General features: G+C 40.4%; 1 protein-coding gene across 50 annotated transcripts in view; it reads right to left on the bottom strand.

Moving 5' to 3' along the window:
* Positions 1–24,295, bottom strand: part of shot (dystonin-like protein short stop) — a 536,542-nt gene that overhangs the window by 99,787 nt on the left and 412,460 nt on the right. For all 50 annotated transcript variants that reach the window (XM_067119440.1, XM_067119430.1, XM_067119416.1 and 47 more), the window contains 18 exons: positions 24,140–24,243; positions 23,796–23,938; positions 23,151–23,360; positions 22,697–22,954; positions 22,371–22,575; positions 21,852–21,980; positions 21,143–21,382; positions 20,768–21,009; positions 20,353–20,581; positions 19,887–20,156; positions 19,216–19,384; positions 11,071–11,252; positions 10,625–10,749; positions 10,273–10,441; positions 9,479–9,639; positions 9,203–9,362; positions 8,531–8,614; positions 7,825–8,043 (listed from right to left, as the gene is read on the bottom strand). In XM_067119440.1, the coding sequence (XP_066975541.1) occupies positions 7,825–8,043; positions 8,531–8,614; positions 9,203–9,362; positions 9,479–9,639; positions 10,273–10,441; positions 10,625–10,749; positions 11,071–11,252; positions 19,216–19,384; positions 19,887–20,156; positions 20,353–20,581; positions 20,768–21,009; positions 21,143–21,382; positions 21,852–21,980; positions 22,371–22,575; positions 22,697–22,954; positions 23,151–23,360; positions 23,796–23,938; positions 24,140–24,243 (3,299 nt within the window). The remainder of the gene's footprint in view (positions 1–7,824; positions 8,044–8,530; positions 8,615–9,202; positions 9,363–9,478; positions 9,640–10,272; positions 10,442–10,624; positions 10,750–11,070; positions 11,253–19,215; positions 19,385–19,886; positions 20,157–20,352; positions 20,582–20,767; positions 21,010–21,142; positions 21,383–21,851; positions 21,981–22,370; positions 22,576–22,696; positions 22,955–23,150; positions 23,361–23,795; positions 23,939–24,139; positions 24,244–24,295) is intronic.

Genomic DNA, 24,295 nt, shown 5'->3' with positions numbered 1-24,295 from the left:
AAGTAGCTGGTCTCCTACACAGTCATCCAGAATCCTTACTACATCTGGACTATTGCATTATACTTGAAATTTTATTGTTTAATGTTTTGATTATTTTACAGCATTCTCATTATTTACTTTGTGGCCGTCTGGAAACTGGAAAATATACTAACCAGAACACCAGCAATAACACCTCCATACAATCACCCATTCTTTCCATTACCGCGCACACACAGCCGTTTCACCTTATGATCATCAAGACCATTTTATCTTCTCTTTTTGCATCACTTCCACAAGGCTTCAAAATGCCAAGATTTAGTTAATCCATTTTTATTCCCCTTGTTGTTGCAACGTTGGGACAGAACAGGAGGTCACAAACTCCGTGACTCCAACCATTGGTGACTTTCGCATAAAGTGCAGGGAATGCTGCCATTTTCCTTTCCAAGCATCCAACAGCGGTGGATGAGTGGTTGGCATCTGACTAGAAGAGGAGCATCTGCCCAAGGGGTTCACAACCCTTTACTATATAGGTGCTCCTCTGCTTTGAGGGATATACTATTTCTATCCAAAACAATAGTGCAAACTTTATGACACAAATCTAAAGATGAAATTCCCTTCTACTTGATGAAAAATCATATGCAAAAAACAAAGAGATATGAGAGTATACAGCGTCAAGTAAATAACAATGCTAAAAAAAATAGTTACGATGAATGGTCTTATTCTGTGATGTAGAAACTCGCTTAGCGAGTTGGTGCTTCAGGTTTGGTCCATGTGAACCTACTGTATGCCCATGTTGAATAATACATGCATCAACAACAAAAAACCAGAAAGAATTGTTTCGCAGTAAAGAGCATGACAAACCTCCAGCAATGGAAATTGTGACAATGTGGAACAAGTAGCACTCACTAAATACTCAAGAGGAAGACAGATTAAGGTGACGACGAAAATTACTCATTTCAACTTACAGATGTCTGAACAGAATGTTTCAAAATCTACATCATAACAAGAGAGAGAGAGAGAGAGAGAGAGAGAGAGAGAAGAGAGAGAGAGAGAGAGAAACCCCTCTTACTTGAAGTGATGTCACAGCTTTATCTCCCTTTATGCTGTGTTTTCCTGTATACACAATCGGGTCCCTTGGGACAGTCGTGGCACTCATATCCTTAGTGGTTTTCTCCCCCTCCCGAGTGTCTTCCTTGGCCGAGCGGTCTCTGGTGAGACTAGTGTTAGTTTTGACGTCTTTGTTGGAAGCAGCAGCAGTTCCGACGGGAGTGTTTTCTAAGCTTTCGACAACCTCCTCCTCCTCCCCCTTTCCTTCAGGTCTTTTTCTCGCTTTCCTGTCCTGATTCTTCTTCGCCCCCTTCTCGCTATTCTTATTCCTGGAAAGCGGTCTTCCTTTCTTATCATCTATTCTGGTCTTGTTCGAGTCTCCCGGTGTCTTGGCGGAGGAATCACCATTTTTTGCTTTGTTGGCATCAGAACCGGATTGTTTTTCATCTCTCTTCGCTTTATTCATCTTACTAGCGCGCCACGCCGAGGATTTATTTGATTCTTTGGCCACGGGTGATTTTAACCGACTCTCTGACCTTGAAAATGTCCCACTTGACTTGTCAACTGATTTCGATTTGCTTGATGCCGACGAATCAATTTTATTCACGTCTGACCTTGACAGGCTGGAGTTGGCACCGGATGACCTTGAACCTTGACTAATGATAGAGGACCTGGAACTCTCTCCACATGGCAAAAGAGGCGTTGTCACCCGACTTGCTTTACGCGCGCTGCTTACGTCCGAAGACCCCACAGCGCTTGAATCCCACTTGAGAGAATCTGACGACTGGAGATTCCTTTTATCTTCACTCCTTGCGCTCGAACGTGACAATCCGCTGCCCTTGGAAGCGATCGACAGGGAGGGCGACATTACATCTTCAGTAAGCATCCTAGAACGCAAGTTATCCCTTCCTTCAAAGGATACAAAACTCCGGACGTTCTGAAGAGTGTCAGAACTCTGCTTGTCACGCGACGACGTGAACGAGCTTTCGCTGCTGCTGAATTTATTCCAGCTCCTGTTGCTCGAAAACATACTAGAGTTCTCTGCGCCGCCCGAACTTGAATTGTAAACCCTTGAACTGGCAAAAGAACTTGACACAGAAGAAGAGGTAACACGCATGAAGCTGCTACTGCTTGAGGTGGTGCTCAAACGGAAATTATTTTCACCACTGCCAGTGCTCCTCCCAACCTCCAGGCTTCTACTACCAAAGTCGGCCATTTCTACGTGTTTTGGTTTATCCTTGCCTCGCGTCTCTTCTCCACTGTAACTAAAGCATTTATTTAGCAACTGAGGCCAAAGGCAAGAATTGTTCCCCACGTCAACGTCCACTGAAAACTCGATGGTCACTCGGCAAGGTATTTCAACACATCACATTCGTATATAACAACCGCACCGAAACGATCATAAATGCCCAAATGGTCGACGATACGGATAGGCAGCAGTGATGGGGCACAGAGGCACACAAGATCAAGTGCCCTTTCTCCCTCTGGTGCTTAGCTCAGGCACAGACACATCTCTCGAATCCACAGCGTCAGCTGGATTGCTAGATGGCCTGGGAATTAGAATGGAGGAGCCGTCTCGAGCCCAGGCTGTGGTTGGCCACTGACGGTTCCCCCGCGCTCCACCTACCGTACTCTCCGCCCACACGCTCACCTTCCAAATTCTAATAACACATCTCGAGGTCCTTCTCACTATCTTTCTTGTCTGTTCTGCGGCAATTCTGTTTATCATTAGTCCCTCCCGGCAAGTGCTTCAATGATTTTTTTGCTTGTCTCGGTGGTGGAAACTTGTCCGAGGTTAAGTGGTAAAGCGACGCCGTAATGCCGTTTTGTGGCGTCAAATTAAATCCAAATCGAACTGTGCACTGTTTAGTGACAGCAGGCAATTACATACTCTCTAAAAATAAGAACGAGCCGCGTCACGGACGGATTTCCAGTTAACCGATGACCTCATCAGCAAATCTCGTCACAAGGATACCCACATCGCCTACTCACTTCCATTTCACAATCATATGCCACCAACAGTTTCACCTCCCCTCCCCTCCACGAAGACACTTCGCAGCTCGTTCACACACACACATACATATATACACACATATATATATACATACATACACAAACATACACACATGTGTGTGTGTGTGTGTGTGTCATATTAACCATTTTCTTGTTTAGAGTTGTCAACGGCCACTGAGAATGACGTCCGTGAGATTTTGATTAATACTGTATAATTATTATTTTCAAAGTCTGCCACGAGTATCATTGGAATGTTGTTTAAATCCAGAGGATTCATTATAATCTGAACGAACAACTCTCGTTTGTAAAGCTGTTAAAAGTTCTCCAAGGAAGAGCTCCATATATTTTGGAGGGAGATTGTGGACGAACGGGGGGGGGAGGGGGCGGTGGAGGGAATAGTAGTGAAAAAGTCGACAAAGTACCACTAAAATTAAATTAAAAAAAACCAAGAAAGGGAGGCAACTGGAGGGTGAAGGGCGTGTTGAGAAAAGAACTAGTCCCGCCCACAACCATCCTTGAGGGCAGCTCTAGTTCCCACCCACACACAACATTCCCTCCGCCCTTTTCTTAACGAACACACTTCCCCACAATCATCTAAGCGCACATTCACAGCCTCACACAACTGCCATGTATGTGATTCTTCGGGCCTTCCAGAATCAGCCTTAAATTAAAAGCAAAACGACCTGGCTTCGAAATGTCTTGCTCGAAGACGCATTTCGCAAATCAGTCACCCAAGCCTAAATGTGACAGTACAATGTGTGCCTTTCTTGTCCGTAAACTGCTGACCACTGACAACGATGAAACTATTACGTCTGATGTCTCTGACGTAAGAGGAATGACGTCAGCTTGATGAATCTATATAAAGCCATTTGTCAGAGCAGTCAACCCACAAATTACTGGTAATGATCATTCGCGTTTTATTCCACGATGTTGGCACTGGTGTGCTGCGCATGTGTAGCGACTGACCTCAGTGGCAGACCAAATACGGCATTGGGGCAGGCATGCCCTCCTGGTCAGGACTACAACAACGCCCTCAAAGTCATCCATGGGGTAGCCCCCATCCACCACACAGCGACGACCCCCATCCGCCTTCTCTCTCTCTCTCTCTCTCTCTCTCTCTCTCTCTCTCTCTCTCTCTATACAGTTTTTCCTCCTCCTCCATGTCAGAACCCCCTCCAAATATCCTTCACAGCAATCCTTGATCCTCCCACTGACTCCAGACATTCTCGCTTCATGGGTCTCGTCTCACTGACTTTTTCTCGAAAAATCCATTCTTAATTTCATTACAATCATGATTTGTGGACAGGAGGCCCTTATATTCAATAATACCAATAATAATATATTATTATAATAGTAAAATGTTCACTAATACTTACAATCATAATCACGTAACACAATTTGATGAAGAGCATTTACTAACATATGCAAAATTATCCATCGACTTGGACAAACTGGGGAAAACCGAAATTACTGTGCAATACTCTTACCAATGCCGTCTACTTTCACAGTTGTAGAAAGGAGGACTATGGCACTGTAAAGGTTATCAAGCTTCCACAGACAGGCACAGAAAGCTGTACAGAAAGCCAAAAACAGCGACCTCTTTAAATTCCAACACACACACAGTATTCAGTTGGGATCTCCAACATGAAAATGTGCGTCGCCACTTTTCCCGAAATAAATAAGTTACTAAACGTTAATTAAATATATAAATGTGGTACAGGATGACAAGAACACTAATTATGAAATGCATTAAGACCAGTAATTTGGATAAAGGGTTTCTGATTAATTTCTGAGCTCCTGGAATTTGCATTTGCACACACACACACACACACACACACACACACACACACACACACACACATATATATATATATATATGTATATATATAATATATATATATATAATATATATATAATATATATATAATATATATATAATATATATATAATATATATATATAATATATATATATTTATTTATATATTTACTGTATATATATAAAATGATAAAATGTGTAAATATGTATACTGTACATGTGAAGTACAATATGACGGGCAGGAAATCATTTCCATTTCTGCAAGAATCCAACACAAAGACAACTCCTTTCATAAATATCCAACGCCGAGATCAACTCTTTATGACCTATAATAAAATGCTTTCACTTGCGTTTACTTCCCTGGCCTCGTTCAACCATATATGACAACTCCCTATCCTACCCCCTCCACATTACAACCAATTCAGTTGAAAGATTTTTCTCCAAGCCCCAAACACTTATTTGGATTCAAAATCACATTTCTTTTTTTTCTGACTCAGACTCTACTGTATAAACTAAATACTACTTGGCTGTAGAATCCTTATAACAAAACAAAACTTTGCCAAGAAAAAAAGGGATCACGTACCGTTCCCTTATGCAACAAAATCCGCAATGAAAATCGTGCCATTACTTGAAAATTACACACGGTGAACCGAAGTAGTACTATCACTAGCCGTGGTTCCCCTGCAAATACTGGCTTCAGTGGGAAGAAATACGGCAACAAGAGCTCTCTCAATCATTTTCTGGCTGCAAGCAATACTTCACAGGCTGTAAAGCTTCTACAGGAACGACATGCAAACACTGTCCACACGCCAAGCATCCGAACACAGTCACCATTAACGTCAAGTCATGACCTAGCGCTCAGTGGTTGACAAAGCCCTTTCTTTCCACCACTTCTACCTCTCCATCAAACGCTGTCTGGTCCTCATTCTACTCACTGCCAAAACTTAACCTATAGTGACTCAAAACCCTCTGCAATATTTTATATATATCTAATTTGAACTTCACGTAAAAGAACACATATATTTCTAATGCTGCTTACTCATCGGATTGACACAAACACAGTAACTACAAGCCGTCACATTCTTCCGTAATATAAAGGACACTGACCCTTCAATCTACTACAAGACTCCGTGAATTTCAGACATTTTAATGTTGCATCCTCAACTAGTCACTGTTATCGACAGCGTTTTCAAACGTTTTGTCTCCCATTTTCACAAATTCTGTCAAGTCAGCACTTCTCTTATTTATCATGACTTCGAAAACATGTCCACCTCAGCTTCCTTTTCTTAAAACAAAATGATAAAAAAAAAACTTTACTCCCGCCAAATTTCAGCGTTATCTTTCCACGAATAATAGGAAGTTTCAAAGACCGCAAACCTCTGCCAATGCTGATCACTGCACTTCTTAAACCTCCAGCTACCCAAACGTCAATCACTAGACAAGAAGCCTACTTAACGTAAAATTTTCGCAAAAATCGAGAAATAAGATTTGTATAATGCTGGTAACTGACTGACAGACAAAAAAAAAAAAAGACAAAAAATGGCAAAAAAAAAACTCTTGGACATTATGAACATAATACGTCTACGATCCTGAATATGTCCCTTTTACTTGAAAATATCCTCATCTCTTGCAAATATACACTTGCGCCTTTACTTATATATCACATTCATTTCCACATGGCCAAGAAGCCAATAGCACCCTTGTTTTATATATTTAACTTTTATAGCAGAACGGTCATTTCATTCTTCAGTCTAATTCCAGTTCCACTTCCTAAGCGATTGCCAAATACTTCGTTCCGCACCTTTTACTACTCGCCTATGACGTTATTTTGGACATCAATACTTTCTCTCCATCACCAACGTTGCCACTAAACTAACTTCCTCCTCAGGCCTAATCTTTAGGAACCCGTCCACAGCTGCCTTTGATGAAACATCCCAAACACATTTTCCTCCAACAATGCTTCACACTTACTACTCTTTCCCTTCGCTTCCTCTTACCTCTTCCTAATGAACACCATATTCTTTGGAAGCTTGAATTTCAAGTCAGTGGACCCTTTGGGCTTGTTAGATATGAATAGGTTTCATCTACTGAATAATAATAATAATAATAATAATAATAATAATAATAATAATAATAATAATAATAATAATAATCATAATCATCATCATCCTCATCATCATCATCATCATGATGTCGTCGGCAATCCATCACCTCGTGTGTCTTTTTCTATTCTTTTCCCCACACAGCACATGCAATACTTCCAATTATTGTTCTCATCACAACTTGAGATTCACTTACTCATGCACCCGACAACTCTGCTTCATAACTATCGGTGGCAATAAAATAAAGAGCTTCTCAAGATATTAAATGAGCAATAGGCGACACTCTCTTGTGATTCCATCTAAGGCCCATAAATTCTTGCACATTTACTAATTACTGTACGGTGTACTGAAATGACTTTACTGTCCTGAAACTGGAACAAAAATTCAACACATATATGTTCTGTAAGTGAATCTCAGTTTGGATTTCTGGAGCAGCAGTGATTTCAAGGGACCTGATTCATGCTCAATGCACAGAAATACTTGACACATCGTGAAATTTTACATAGTAACTGCGTTCATTAGTTATAATGCCTATAGAAATAAAATCTACAACAACGAAATTAAATGCCCATATTTTATCTACTCGTGAGTTACATCCGTCGTGAAATTGTGTATAATCTTTCAACCAACTGAAGTTACGTCCAACCCGTAGACTTAAAGTCAAATTGGAGATATGCTCCCTTCAACAAAATCTGGATCAGTGGCATTCACTCAGGACGCTCCTTGTACAGTATTCTGTTGGGCACAGGGATTTAACTCTGGTTTAGGAGCCGGACATTCTCAACAACTGTGTGATAAATCAAGCCCATGAAATCACCACTACTCTTAATGACTGTATCGGAAAAGAGCCCTGAGGCGGTACTCACATTGAAGTCTTTCTCGTGCTGGAACCTGTTATAGATCTTAGCGATCCTGTCGTACGTTTCGTCTGCCACGAACTGGTACTGAGTATTGAGAGAGTCGAGTTGGGCCGCGACGTTTTCCTGTCCGCTCTGAATGCGAGGCCTCTTGCTCAGGCTCGCGTCCAGGCTAGGGTGAACCTCCTCTAGACTGGCCTTGTACTGGGACAGGCGCAAGTCATAGATCTACAGAGGGTGTCGTAAATTAGTCGTGGTTAGTACAGGTTACTGAGACGACCATTAATATAACAACAATATGGGTTAAAGAAAAGGGAGCCACTTGGTGCTGAAGGAAAAGGCGACAGAGAGAGGTTCAAAAGCCACCGAAAGCTGTTGTTATCATGACTAAACCATTATGGATATTTATATTATATTTACATGCCAATCTATCACATTATTATTACTCACTGAATTTCCTGAAATCAGGAAAGCATGCTTTGAGTAACGAAACTGAAATTTAATGGAATATACAAGGGAGGGTATATGAAAGTCACCACCTGAAAAAACCTGCAATGAACTTTTAATCAAAAAAACAAGTTGGTTGAATCGTGAAACCTTTCAAGGGTGACCAACGAATGTGGGTATTTTGTAAATATATAATATATTTCTCTGTGACAGTAACTGGATTTGGAATGAATATTTTTTTTGGGTTTGTGATGCCTGTGAAACATACCTTGGCTTCCCTTATGAATCGGCCGCCAAGTGTATTTACATGTTCTATGCTTGTAATCTTCTCTATAATTTTCATGTACATACTCTGTAAAGAAAAGGTATAAGTATTAATAAACCTGAAAAGAAACGATACTGAATTAAGCCTGAAAAGATGAAGGTAAGGCAAGAAGAGTTCCCACTGCAGCAGCCCCTAGGAATAAAAATCGAAAGAGATCTGGGATGCCACAAACGCTGGCTTCCTGTTCTTCGTCGTCGACGTCGTAGTAGTATCCTTATCAGTCAACGGATAAGGAGTAGGAACAGGAGGGAGGATGAGGGATGAAGGATGAGGTTAGGAGCAGCTCTGGCTTGTGGGTATACATCATATGGTTTGGGTGTGGGTATGTGGTGGTATAAATACATTATGCTATATGCGTTAGTACTGAAAAGAAGAAGAGTTGTAGGAACAGATTAAAAAGATACAGAACCGTCTACGGAGAATGGTTTCTCAAAAACTGTCCTTGGTTGTGACAGCAGCAGTATTAACTTGGAAATCTCTGAACAGTTGCAAGAGCAGAATTGTTTTCAAGTTGAGCAGCTTTTAGATTTGTATATGTCGAGTGCTCCAGAGATGAGCCATTAATAAGATAGATTACATGGAAAAGCATCTGTCTGTGTGGGCCCGCTGGCTTACCCTCAATCTCTCCAACTCTAACTCAGCCTCGGATGGTCCGAGGTCTTCGATCTTTTGGCTACGGAGGCCATTCTCCATGGCTGTGACTTCGACCTTCTCGATGTCATGGCCATTGCGGTATTTAGCCAGAAGGTCGCAGGCGGCTTCGCAGCTTCGCAACCTGGAACCATACAAAGCAATCTGGATTAATCATCATCCCGGCCGCAACGACAAGGTGTCAAGAAGCGTTATTCCAGCAATAACTCCAGACAGAAAGAGAACCACTCGGCGACTGACCTCTCGACGATCTGGGAGCAGGTGTTTTCCCACCTCATCCTAAGCTTCCTGACATCCTCCTCCAGCTTATCGACATCGGGGTGGATTTTCTGGCTCGGTCTCGATTTGACCACCAAGGTCCGGACGTTGCGGCACTCTTCCAAAAGGCGGTCGATGAGCACCTGTGGGGTTGTGTGACAAGGATCTCATACTGACAGGCGAACGGAAGAATCTTTTGGGGAATACTTTCTTTAAATCATCACTGCCAAAAGGACACGAAATCGCAACCTTTTTTTGTGAGCCACCATTATTACACGGAAAAATTAGAACATTCACGTTTCTTTAAAACTCATTCCTTCAAATGTTTATGTATAAGGGTGTGTGTTTTTTTTTTTTTTGCCACAAGCAATTTTTTGCTGTTCATAAAGAACAATGGAACCCTACACTAACATATATCTCCGTTTTGCATATAATTTTGGTGCGGATGTTTTCCTCTTAACGCAATATACACTGTCTGAATAAAACAAGTGACAATACTCACTTAAAAAAGTCAACATATTTACCCAAAGGCATTAAAAATAAACTATAAACTTCGACAAAACAAAATGGGGAAACTTCTAACCATAAGAAGCAGATAAGAGGTTCTCCAAAAACAAATCTGAATGATGACCTTTCTATAATATCTAATAACAAAGATCAAAACCTCAAGTGGGATGGCACAGCTACGGATTTTCCTACTGAAGTCAACACATCCGTGGTGAATCTCCATACAAAGGGATGCCTTAACAATGCGGGGAATCATCTTATTCGCATACCTGATGGTCCTGGACGATTTGCTGAATATCGAGAAGTTCTCTGTGTACATGTTCGAGATCGTCCAGCTCATCCGGCAAATCTTGGTGTTCCGCTAACTTCAACTCCACCTCGGACACCACCTGCGTTCCCTCCTCTATTCCGGTCACAACCATCTCCACACACTTCATCCTGTGGCGAGGGCAAACCCAGAAGCGGTACCATTAGAAGCCATTCCTAAGATGTCATCACCAGCTCGACTATCTTCATTACATACCATCACTTTCAATAAATGAGTAACCACGGTACTGGGAAAATGAAACATGATACTCTAGGATTCACCAAGTACCTGATAGTCAACGTTAGTTTGTTTACCTTTCAATATATACATGTGAGAGTTGCCATATGCGATCCCACTGCTGAGTGATACTTTCCACAGTGCGCTGGATGGCTGGGGTCCGCCTGCTCAGATTCTGGTAGTTCTTCTGAATGCTCTCAACCTTCAAGTTCAAGTGAAGAAATCGATTTCAAATTATTCTCTCATGGCACTGCTCGATTAGACCGAGTTGCTTTTGTGACAAAAATGACTAACCAGCGGGAAACAAAATGATGGCAGAAAATCCATAAAATGTTTACATTTAGAGTAGTTCTCAACAAAAGTATACTTCGTGTACCACTGCAAATGAACCCTCAACTGATAGAGCAAGAAGTCAAATTAAATTTCAAATAGACATAAGGAAAATCTCAAAACGAAGGTACACGCGAGAGTACTTTCGGGATAAAACAACAGTATCGACAACTAATGTCCATCACTACTGTACCTCCAGTTCGTGCGATGACAGGTCATTCTCGAACTGTTTGTGCTCGATGACCAACTGTTCTAGGAGGTCCAGGTCCCTGGGAATAGCAGCCAGGCACCTCTGGATGAGCGTCTTCTCCATCATGTCCAAATACTCCTTCAAGCTGTTGCATTGCTCGACCAACACGGTGCCTGGTTTAGGCTCTGCACGGGAGAAACAAAGGCATAACCATCATTGCATAATGAAGGCTGTTTTTGTCGACACGCGCTAGTCAACGTGCAAGACCTACCACAATTCTTGTGTCTTACAAAGAGCCCATTAGTAAAATTAATGCTGCATAATCGGGGACAAAGCTCTGCATGGCAAGCAAATTATTATATGAACAGGGTTATGTGCGAAGTTCTTTTGCCGTGTACGTTTTCAAAAGCTGCGCAGTCTTCCTTCGAATAACCCAATTCCGACCCGTTAAACGCACGATACCGGCTAATCAGTTACCGGCAAGGCTTCTTTGCCGGTATTTCATGACTAAACGAAATTTTCATTAGTTTTAGATACAAGTTATCCCTCCTACATTACCAGGAAAACACAAAAGAAACTTATCTTTTAAAAATCTTACTTTAAATAATGAGTTTACATACCTGAAACTTTCCAGAGTATTTAAAAACAATGTCCTCTAAGTATTCTTCCAACTTCAGGTTCACCATGAAATTTGTCTATAGTACAAATATGATTTTAAATCTATAAAATGTCATACTCTACAAAGTCAGTTAAGACTTCATTCATCCTAGATTTTCATAAATAGATGCTGATAATATCTATAGGCCTAATATATAACCGTCCTTTCAAGCAGGCTGATAAAAATGATGCCCTCCTCCCCTCCCCCATTCTCTCTCTCTCTCTCTCTCTCTCTCTCTCTCTCTCTCTCTCTCTCTCTAACACACGCACAAACAAGATGCAGGAAGCGGAAAGACCTAGGAGGAAAGGCTAATCTATCGATTAGTAATCAAGTGTCAACCATATCCGGAGCTGACGTCATGCAGAGAGGTTACAGAGGCAGTCTGTTTTATACAGAAACTCGAAAACAAAGAAACTGAAGATGAAAGAAATACTGGAACTCAAGATTCAAACCAATATAATTCACAATGACGAAAGTTTATAACTTTCATAGTCATCGGCCAGTTATGGGTTGCTTAGGTTCGGCCAGCAATGTTTGCCAGATTCCAGAATACTTTGAACTGCAGCACAGTAAGTAACGGGTCAGATTTGTCGGTCTGCCTTTCAGGAAGCCACCAGTCACTTACACCTGTTTTGCATTATAACCTACAGTTTATTTATATACAAAATATATATATATATATATATATATATATATATATATATATATATATATATACATATATACATATATACATATATATAGAACTGAACTGCAGGTTATAAAGACCGACAAATCTGGCCTGCAGTTCAAAGTATTCTTGGCAAACATTAATGGCCTAACCCTAAGCAACCCATAACTGGCCGAAAATGAAGTTTCCGCAAAATGCAAATTGCACTTTGATCCTAATCAGAGTCAAGTAACTTCAGATACCAGAAATGATGAAACGCTCGTCTCTCGCAAATAATACGGTCCATGTTTCATCTTCAATATTTATCATCCGATTAACATAGGTCTATTTGTTCTGACGGAAATTTACTTATTCTTCCTCTGCTCTGATTATTCTTCAGTTTATCGGTTAAATTTAAAACCATACGATTAAAAAATATTTTCAGCTTGTTCATTCATTACGACACCGTGGCCTTCTGATTTCCACAGAGACAATTACCTTTCATGATTGCCACGGTGTTTGCGACCCTCGTGGCTGACTAAATAACCTGCATATCAGTTATGACTAACGGTTGCCACCCACTTCCGTATATAAAACTATGATCATTAATCTCAAATTTTATTAACTTTTTCGCCATCAATGCCTCCTTGCATTCTCACTACTTTTCGCTGTCCCATAAAACAGCTGTCGCTCTAATTTAGACATGCATCTGCTTTCCTTAGCGAATTATTCCCAAGTCAATTTACAATGCCTATTCCCATTATTGTTTATCATTTAATACAACTTCATTGACACTTGCTAACACCTAATGCTTCTTAAAGTAAGGGTTATTCTCAACAATCCATACAATGCTGCAACATTCAACAATAAGGAATTGTGAGAAGCATGAAAGCAATATTCCTTAACAGGTTTCATTTTGGAATCCATCAATTTAAAATTCAAAATAAATGCGTGAAACGCTGCAATATACCAAAACTAACGAACAACATTCCAAGGCATCTTGGGATAATCCGTTTAAGAAACCTGCTAACATTCACATCGTACGTGCACAAATAAGGAAAAAGCCATAAATGTCTCATGTGAGAGCAGATAATGTTGGTAAAAGTGCTTACTATTACAAGAATTCTCGAGAAACATCACCATTCCCTCCCCTAACATATATCTTAATCTTATTCTTACATACATGGGCCTATTAATGAGTATGGAGCCATTACAACACTGCAATAAATGAAGACCTTAAAACTGGAATCAAGTTACCATGCTGCTCTCGGATTCTTTGTTCATCAGCATCACAACAATTATCGTCATTATCCCGTCATTACTATTTTTATTACAGATCTGGTTGACAAGTGCATGTCCTAGTGCGCATTTGGTACATAACGATATCTGCTGGGTGTTTACTGTTTTCAAACCACTGCTCTCAAAGATAACGCAAACAAGGAACTTACGTACATTCAGAGCAAAGCCTAACTAGAATAATTGCAAATTTTGTGGATATTCGTGAAATTACAAAAATCGAGTAAATAATTCACAATTTGTGGTTTAATGTTGAAGACGATGCAGCTGCACCACGATCTGAAACTACTGAATTTAAGGCCCAGAACAATTTCGAGAAGACACCTTGAAGTCTCTATATAATTATTTGCAATGCAGGCTTTCACAAAAAAAGTTTTGCGAAAGAAAGAGAAAATCAAAGATATGCCCTAAAGAACAATATATTCAAAGGCAGCTACAATCAGCTGACAGCACCAAGAGCCAGCCCGATGGATCAAATGAAAGCTGACGGGAGCCCATCTCAAACAACATGGGAATGGTTGGAAATGTTCAATTCGCTTGCTAGTCTTCGCCGACGCTCGGCAACGCTACCAAAGTCTGGATCAATAATACAAGGGCACCTGCCGCTTGTTTCTCTTCATAAACCTTTAGAGTTTGCAAACTGTCTAATAAAAGCCGTATATATATCCAAAAACAATGACAGATATTGACGACCAAAATTTTGAGTAAACTAGGGAACATGACAAACAAATGAGGGCCCGCAGAAGGACCACAGGAGGGCCAGCGAAAATAATCATGGAATGGAAAACAATCACTTCAATACACAGGTAGGGTCAGGAAGAAACAGCTGATTCTTCTGTATCTGACGAGCGTAGGAAATTGGGGCAAATATCAGTTCGCATGGGCAGCGAGGATATCCTGCTCTCTTCATAATTGGGCCAGTTAACGACTGTTGAAACTTATCGATTAGGATTACTAGAGGAAAGCGACAATACTCTGCCAGTATCAGGAAACGTATTGTAGGGAGTGGTTATGTCTCCACTGACACGCTACGTGTCTCGAGACACCGAATGGGAATCCCTCAGCTGGGCGGGTCTCGTGCTACTACCGTATATCAATGGTACTAGGTTAGTTCGGTTACCCATGTGGAATCACAGTCATTAACAGATCAAAAGCCAGTGTTCATACTGGCACATATTCGAAATGAGACAATATATGACCACGTGAAAATAAGAATAATTTGAAATGAAATTTGAGTTAAATACCATTTTTCTGTGAAAGTAAAATAAGTCGAGAAGCAATGCTTGCAGTTTTTCTTGCGATAGGCTCGTGTGTGTGTGTGTGTGTGTGTGTGTGTGTGTGTGTGTGTGTGTGTGTGTGTGTGTGTGTGTAAGTGAGTGTGTATTTGTTAGACTTTGAATGTCCTAGGTTAAGTTCGGCAAAGTACTTTAAAAAAAGACGAACGAAATGTACTTGAAACCTAGCAACACGCACACAAACTGTTTACCCATTACACAGCCAACGAAACTACCGTCATTACAGACATTTCAAAATGGAAATTAGTCTTCTGAAAATGACCATTAATCTTATTAAGCAGCAAAATCTTATGCCTACCAACTCCCTTCGTGACTGAACTCTGTGTGTTGATTCATTCCTTACCAGTTAAAGACCTGTCATGATCAGTTTCGGCAGTGATTCCACTGTCATCAAAGCTTTCCTTGTCTCCGAAAAATGGATCCTCGTCACTCCTGGTCGTCTTCTCTTCGTGACAACTGCATTTGCAATGAGCAACGTCACAGTCTTTGGAATTATCTAATAAAACCACTTTGTGCAAAAATAAAACCGTTCCTTCTAAGGCGTCGTCATCGGACTCGTCTTGATCTGATTTCTTTAATTTACACTTGAAGATTTTCCCTTGGGCGTCCCAAATCTGACCCAATACATTCATATAACCGTAGCGAGGAATCATGTTTGTTTGTTTGTTCACAACCACTCTATATCACAGATAAGATCACAAGAATACTCCTACACTCTGCACACACGCGATTTGGCACAAACTATACCCTACAGCCGTATACTTGACTAATCCTACTCGACGGCCGTCAAGGATCATTCATCAGTGATTCGGAGGGAAACACAGGACGGCGGGGCACTGCCTGCACCGCGGAGGACGACCTGGGGAAGTGGGACGAGCGACGAAGTGCTCCCCAGACCGTGTAGCCATATTGGATCTCGCCGGTCAAGTCAAAGCAGTGCTGCCACCTCGGTCGGCGCTCCAGAAGAATTCCCATTTTCTCTGCTGAATCAATCCCTCTTCCTCTTCCTCCTCCACCTCTGCCTACTGCAGTGTTTCTGTGACATCATCGTCCACTGCATTACGCAACATGCATCAACTTATACAATGCTAACCAAATGAGCAGTAGTAATACGCAGACTTGAAAGCGATTAACCGTTCGATATCGAAGAGGTATATCACGCGTTTTCCCCCTATTATCATTTCACCCTAAATGCTGACTCATTCTACCAAACGTCAATATATGTAATATACATAAATATATAATATGTGTGTGTGTGTGTGTGTGTGTATTTCCCGCGATGACACAGATAGGGAACACTACCCAAAATAATGTGTAAGATTCCCAGAATAAATTAAAACATGACGATTATTCGCATCAAGCTTTACCTAACCGGGAAAAAGGGTTAGCTGAATTAAATTTCTTACGCACTCACAGTTGTGTGGCACTAAGCATAATGACATAAAACTGGAAGACAGCAAGAATGATTCAGGTCTTAAAAATTGATTTTCATTATTCCGTACACGTACAATCTGTCAACAAATGACTTGCAAAATAATCTAGACACCTCCAGCAACAGTTTAAACCTGCAAATAAATTCCTAATAAGAATTCTGTGCCAAAGAAGTCTCTTACATACAATTAGGCAAGAGAATGAACTGCGACAGAATGATTCAAGGTAACATTTTGATCTGTCGTTCCCAGTATGGGTCTGTGGCCACAGAGCAGTTCAACAGAAAAGGCAAACCTCTATATATATATATATATATATATATATATATATATATATATATATATATATATATATATATATATATATGAGAGAGAGAAAACGTCGTAATAAAAGTGATGTTGACCCCGTTTGACTAGACAGATACATGCATGCACACACAATACATATATACAGTATATATTATATATACATGTATATATATATATGTATATATATTTATATATATATATATATATATATATATATATATATATATATATATATATATATATATTAAAATAGGTGAAAAGATGGACCACAGTATCTTTGGGCGGTTTGGTCACGCGGACAAAACAGAAGCTAGGCTGATAAAAAGTGCACAGACTTCATAACCTTCTGGGGGGAAGGGGGAGCGAGACAACCGGGGTTCTTAATGGGATGTTGTGGAGGAGAAGGGCGAGAGTGCATGCAAGACAATAGTTGAAAAGCGCATTGCGTGTAGGAGGAGGAGGAGAAGGAGGAGGTTGACGGGCGGCTGATGAGTCTTTGATTTAATTGAAGAGGCTGAGGTTGTGGAAGCTTTCAGAACAGGGTTTCGCTGCTCTCTAATCAACGAATACAAGCGAACGCGACGGTGACCGCTTGCTTGTTTCCTCTGGAGCTACTCCTACAAGGGGAACCAGCTTACTGGCGTTATGCACACTATTATATATATATATATATATATATATATATATATATATATATATATATATATATATATATATATATATATATATATATATATATATATATAATCGACGTCAGTAATTGTATATCTTTTGTGTAGTAAGGTTTCACCGTCCATTTGTACTTTATGCGTGTATGCACTGCACTACACACAAATACATTATATATTTATGTGCGTGTGTGAAGTTTTGTCACGCGTGACTCCTTATGTTGCTATTAAGCCACGAATATACATACATACATACATACATACATACATACATACATACATATAGATACGTATACATATGTATATATGTATACGTATCTATACAGTATATGTATACATATGCATATATGTGTGTGTATCTATTCGTGGCTTAATAGCAGCATAAAAAGTCACGCGTGTGACAAAATTTCACTAACGCACACACACACACACATGTGTGTGTGTGCGCGCGCGAGAGAGTGTAAAAGTTAAGGCTCTAACTTTGAACTGTATCATTACAGAAAAGCACACACTATCTGCATATATATATATATATATATATATATATATATATATATATATATATATACACACACACACACACACACACACACACACACACACACACACACACACCCCACTTCCGTGGCATATTCATTCTTTAACCGCTTCACTTAATACCTCAGTTTAATTATGAAAATTCTGTTTGTATACAAATACAATCGGCATCCTGACTTAATAGTAATTTACATCAGTAACATAAAAATTTCATATAAGAAGGTTCACGGTACATCACCATATATAAAAAAAAAACTCGACTAATGGTCAACTTAAAAAACATCTCGGGACTTCACAACGGCAATCCAAGACCGAGGTGACTGACTGACTGGCATGCTGGTATATTTTTTTTTTTTTTTTGAACTTTCGTAAAACGCGCTCGCAAAGGATCCTTTTATGACAACGCTCGTGACGGCCTCAGTAACCTTCGCTCCAGATTCAGGTACACAAGCAAATGTCTCGCCTCCTCTGTCAAATTGTTTTATTTTGGATAAAACTTCACTACTTTTCAGCAAACCGTCGAAAATATCAAGTCCTGAATTTTTCGGAACGAAATGATTAAGCGCGCGCGCGTGTGTGTGTGTGTGTGTGTGTGTGTGTGTGTGTGTATATATATATATATATATATATATATATATATATATATATATATATATATATATATATATATATATATATATATATCAGCAATAAGTCACCAAACTGTACGTGACAAATGTATATGTAGGCAACCACATGAAAGGTGAAAATTAAAGACCAGGTACCAAGCGCTTTCGTGTATTCCGTACACTTCTTCGGGGTACAAAGAAGTGTACGCAATGCACGAAAGCGCTTGGTACTTGGTCTGTAATTTTCACCTTTCATGTGGTTGTCTACAGTATATATATATATATATATATATATATATATATATATATATATATATATATATATATATATATATATATATATATATATATATATATATATATATATATATATATTAACATGAAAGATGTGAACAAATGTTGTTCTGTGCCCGATATCTGCTCTTCCTTCCATGAAAGTAGCAAGAGGCGTGATTTGAGGCCAAAAGTAATTCATTTTTCATGAATAAAATCATTTTAACTTTAAGTAAGGAAGTTGCTAAATATGTCAAAGGTATATCCAGACATTAGTCTTTCAGGATCCGAGAAGCGCGAGGCCAAGTAAAGACCACACGTCACAAGGGAAAAACTTTGCTGCACCGGGACAGAGGGTCTTTTGTGGCGGCTCCATATGGACTAGGTAAGTGTGGCGAGTCAGGAGAGAGAGTGTGTGTACTCACCGGCTGCACGGCGTTCGAACTCGTCGAAAAGCCGGTTGACTTCCTCTATCTCGCGTTTCAGGCGTCTCAGCTGGGGGTCGTTGGGGTCGCCCTCCTGTATGAGCTTTTCGGCGTCTTCGTTGAGGGCCCGACGGATAGCGTTCCTTTGGTCTGGTCCCATGGCAATGAACTGCAAGCAAAAGTGAAAGAGCGCGTCATTTTGGCCATTCCGTCCATGAATAAAACACAAAACACAGTAACAAATCTAACCGCGGAAAATTTTCTGCACGCATGAAGCAACTCCGGCCACGTCATGCTCATTATTGATGCGTTTCAATAACTTTAGTAAATATCGACCACTGTTCTTGTAATTTTCCACAAAACGCATTTTTTTACTGTTTAAAATTTCACAGTCATTAACTACTAGACGGACGGCGATCTTCTAAGCTTATTTCTCTATTTGTAATTATTTAGAAAATAATCCATACACTTTTCTTCACAAAACAGACAAGAATATTTGGGGGCTCGTTATTTCAGCTTCCCCATCATGGTCCAAGTGTGTTGATACTATTATTTTAGTTGTCTTCGAAACTGTATCCACATTCAGGGTCCAAATCCGGAGAGGAGCAAGAAAGACACAATTTGACGAAAGTACTCAAAACAAAACGTGACTAAAATGAAAGCTATCTTACCTGAGCAAGGTCCCAGCTCTTCACAACCTTGATGGTGGCGAAAATCATGTTTTGGCGCATGCGCAGCTGTTTCTTCTGCCAGAGGGCTATGCACCTCTCGTACTGCCTCCTGAGTTTCTCGGCTGCATCAATGGCCTCCTGGTTTGGAGGAGGGATGGTGAAGATGACGCCAGGAACCAGGCCTTTGTTGCCCGAGCCGGTGACGATGCTCCATTTCACCCTGTTGCTATTGTCGTGGATGGTGCAACGCTCTCCCTTGCTGATGCTTATCTGTCGATAGTGGAAAATACGCATTTAGCCTAGAATAATCTTTTTAATGAAGAATATTTGTCCTTTTGCAATTTCCCACCACGATCCTCTTTCTCTTTCACCTGTATCCACGAACTTTGCCTGACTATGTCACTCAAAAACTTTTCTTTGGCTTCTCGTCGCGCTTAGTCAAAGAACTTAAATGAGTCATACTTACATCCATTTTCTTGTAATTGCAGATGGCGGTTACAGTCGTGGGCTGTCTTAAAGTCTGTCGACGTTGTTTAAGAGGAACAACAGATTTGGCTCTGTTGATTAACTCGTCGACAGTATTGCTGAACTGAGTGAGTTCTTCGCGAACATCCTGCATCTCCCTTAACAGCTGCTCCCCGTCATCGAGACCGAAGTCAGTCACAGAGAAGGTCGAGTTTAGTTTCTCGTCTTGCCTGCAATAACACGAGATCATTTTCAAAGGCCGAGAAATCTTTGGGAATCTCATTACCAGCAACAAAAGGGCATTAGAATCTTTTTTCAATAAAATGTCATCATTTCCGGAATAAAAATTGACGAGCACACGCCTTTCTTATATCTTTCATTCCAAGAAGGTGCTCCAGGCTAAATTAACAACTTACGCCATAATCCACTGTTCGGCGTTGGCGACGTCCGTGAAGAAAGTGTGGTAGTGTGACGCGTGTTGCAAATGAGTTTCAAGGCACAAGGTAAGTTCGAGCAGCCACTGCCACTGAGTCTGCATGGCGGCCAGATAAGCTTCCACGGTCTTGCTGGCAGGATGGTGACCGATCACCAGGCTGTTTCCACGATCCTGAACAGCGCTGAACTGCACCTCCCGTTTTTCCAATTCGCCCATGAGTTTCTGCGGATACATTCGCATCGGAGTTAAAAATAAACTCACAAATAAATCAAGGAACGGAATATAAATACAAAACAAACCCACGAAAGCCATTTTTGTGTGGGTGCAATCAGCAAAACGTTCTCTCCTCGATTACCTCATAGTAGCGCTCAACGTCCACGATGTTGAGGGACTTGTTGGCCCAGTCTCTGTTGAGTTCCTGCTCCTCTCTCTCGTTGAGCCAAATGAGTTCTTGGGTGGCTGCTTGAAGGAAGTCTAGAAGGCTGTGCAAGTCGGAGACGCGCTTATTACTAAGGGAAAGCAACTCGGCATAGATCTTTCGAAGTTGGGAAAGAAGGTTGATGTAGACCTGCTGTTCCTCGCCGCTAAAGTTATTCTATCAGAAGGAAAAAAAATGCGTTACGAATATTAAAGAACTATTAACACCAAATTAAGAAAAAGTCTTTTACAAAAAAACATGAAAAAAAGAGTTACTAATATTAAAGAGCTATTAACACATTTACAAAAATAAGAAAAATGTCTTTCACAAAAAATATGAAAAAACTTCGTATAATAAATGCTCATGCGTTACGTCATTTCACACATTTGGAACATCGAAATTAAATCATAAGAGCACAAAGTCATGCCCATAAAAAGCGCAATTTCATAGAACCGAGTCCAATGTTCATAATATATACTTCTCAAGGACTTTGCTTTGGTCCAACATAAACAACAGATGTAATGCCCCATCTGAACTTTGTCTTTGCATAAAATAAATAGTGGAAGCGTTGTTGAAGAAGAGCATTTCCGTTGGCAGATGATGAATCAGAACCAGGAAAGGGACGGGAGTGTCGACTGAAACTCACCTCGGCTTGAGCACATTGGTCAACATTGGTGTGGAACTGATGGATGATCTTGTGCTCTTTCTGATGACTCTCGTACTCCTTCTCCACAGCTGCAAGGTCATTGCCGTATTCGCTGTCATTCAGCTTTTTCTGAAAAGGGAAGTGACGCAATATGCAAATATTCTCAGGTAGACAATGTACCAAAAGGGTTATTTTTTTTTTTTTTACCACAAGTTTCAACATCCTTCTAACCTAAAACGACGCAAAGCTAAGAAGTGGTCTCTCTTAATGTTTGTGCCAAATGACAATTATTACACTTTCCATTTGCGAAAGGATGTTTACATACTACTAATGACTGTACAGAGTTGCATAAATGCAACAAATTTAACTCTCAAGCGTTTTGACAGAAGTACAAGTTAGTTACGTCCGTAATCATTTTACACTTGCACCCAGCTCAAGTTAAAGGTTTCTTGGCATTTATGACCCTGAAAATGTATTCCTGCTGCAGAAGCCAAGCACAGCAACGACCCCCGAACTCACCAACTTATCTTTGCACCAGTTGATGCATTCCTGCAGGAATCTGAAGTGTTCGTTCGTTTCGACAAGTCGAGATTCGGAGACGACGATTCGCTTGGTCGTGGTGTAGGATTCTTGCTGCGTAAATGATCTGTTGTTCAACACGATCAAGAGGCGGTTCTCGAAAAGTGTCCTCACGCTTACATAACGCTCCTCTAATTTCACAACCCTGTAGAGACGAAAAGATATAACGTCAAGAAAGTACGACTAGGAACCTCTATTACCTCAGTATTAAGCGCCATTTTTTTTTTAACACACTGAACAAAACGAGAGAGAGAGAGAATCAATACCTCTTGTGGAGGATGGGGGCTTCGTGGTAGTGCCCATCCCGGAGGACCTTGACATCCGAGTGGAGGGTCTTGATGGTATCCTCACACTGAGCCAACTCTCCGTCCAGGGCATCACAGTTTCGTTTGGCATCCATGGGGTGAAGCCTTTCGACCCTCCTGGCTTCGTCTTCGATGCGGATTTCGACCTCCTCCAAAGTCACTTCGGTCTGCTTGATTTCTCGGTGAACCTTCTCAGCCAGACGTTGCAGGCGGTCGGCACTGGGAATGGACGGCGAGTCAAAATAACACAACTTATAAATATTATAAATATGATTATGAAACTCAATAATAAACAGGAAACCGCTTCACCTCGCCGTACGGATTTTACATCACCGTTTCAGCAAACGGTCAGGGCATACAGTTCTGACGGCTTGCAAGCCTTCTAAAACTCGAAAGTGCTTTTACGTGAACTCACCCGGACAGGGAATCGTGGAGGGCATCGTCCCTCTCCTGGAAGAGAGACATGAGTTTGTTCCATTCAGCATCGACGTTGTTGTAATGGAGTTCTGGGGCGAGCTCGTCTTCTAAGAAGCCGCTGCCGTCGAGCAGTTTCTGAATATCACGGTAAAGTCTTTGACAGGTGTTCTTGTCTCTCAATCTGGGTGGAACTTCTTCCTGTCTGAATCTGCACAGAAAAACAATCATAACCATATATCACAAGTGTATAAAATAAAATCAGGATGTGATGACTGATAAACCATTCTGCGTACTCACACATTGATTCAAGTAGCCTCAGAATGGCTGCCAAGTAGCAAACGCAAGCATAATAATAATAATAATAATAATAATAATAATAATAATAATAATAATAATAATAATAATAATAATAATAATAATAATAATAATAATAATAATGAACCAAACAAAAACTTCTTTCAGTTTTCTTCTGAAGATGGAAAGAGAAACCCACAAGATTCCTGTGTATAACTGTTTACTTGTAAATATTTACATGTTACTTTTAAACTCGAGTACTTTTGTGGGTTTCAATTTCAATAATAATAATAATAATAATAATAATAATAATAATAATAATAATAATAATAATATCATCAAGACTCACCTTGTGCTTTCTTGGGCCATTCTTTTGAGTTCGATGGTGTTGGAGGGGAAATTCCTGTCTTTCATGATGGTAATGTGCTCACGAATCCAGTGCAACAGGGTGGTGGCCATTTCCCGGTATTCCTCGAGTTTGCGCTGGGCTTCCTGCACACAAAATAATCTGCGTTTACACCACTGATGAAACATAATCACTCATTTGTTTTAATAACAGAACAGTTGGTTGGTTGCTTGGTACCGGAGGCTGTAGCGCGTCAACCATAACTATGAAGGGCATTTAACGCTAAGTTAAAACGAGAAAATGAAAGTATTTTGCATTGCTAATGCTGAAATGAAACCCCGACTTACAATGTTAAAGAGTGGATGAATAGAAGGTGGCTCTGGGAAAATCTCATACAGCTGCGAAACGTACGTAATCAACGACTTCTCGTCTGGTTCTGGGGTATCTACGTCTGCAAAACACAAGAAAAATGCGTCAGTCGAGGCAACAGTAATCGAGAGGCC

Source organism: Macrobrachium rosenbergii, chromosome 17 (assembly GCF_040412425.1).
Source record: "Macrobrachium rosenbergii isolate ZJJX-2024 chromosome 17, ASM4041242v1, whole genome shotgun sequence".
NCBI lineage: Eukaryota > Metazoa > Arthropoda > Malacostraca > Decapoda > Palaemonidae > Macrobrachium > Macrobrachium rosenbergii.
Note: the sequence above shows the minus strand (reverse complement) of the source record. Positions and strands in the feature narration are given on the sequence as shown.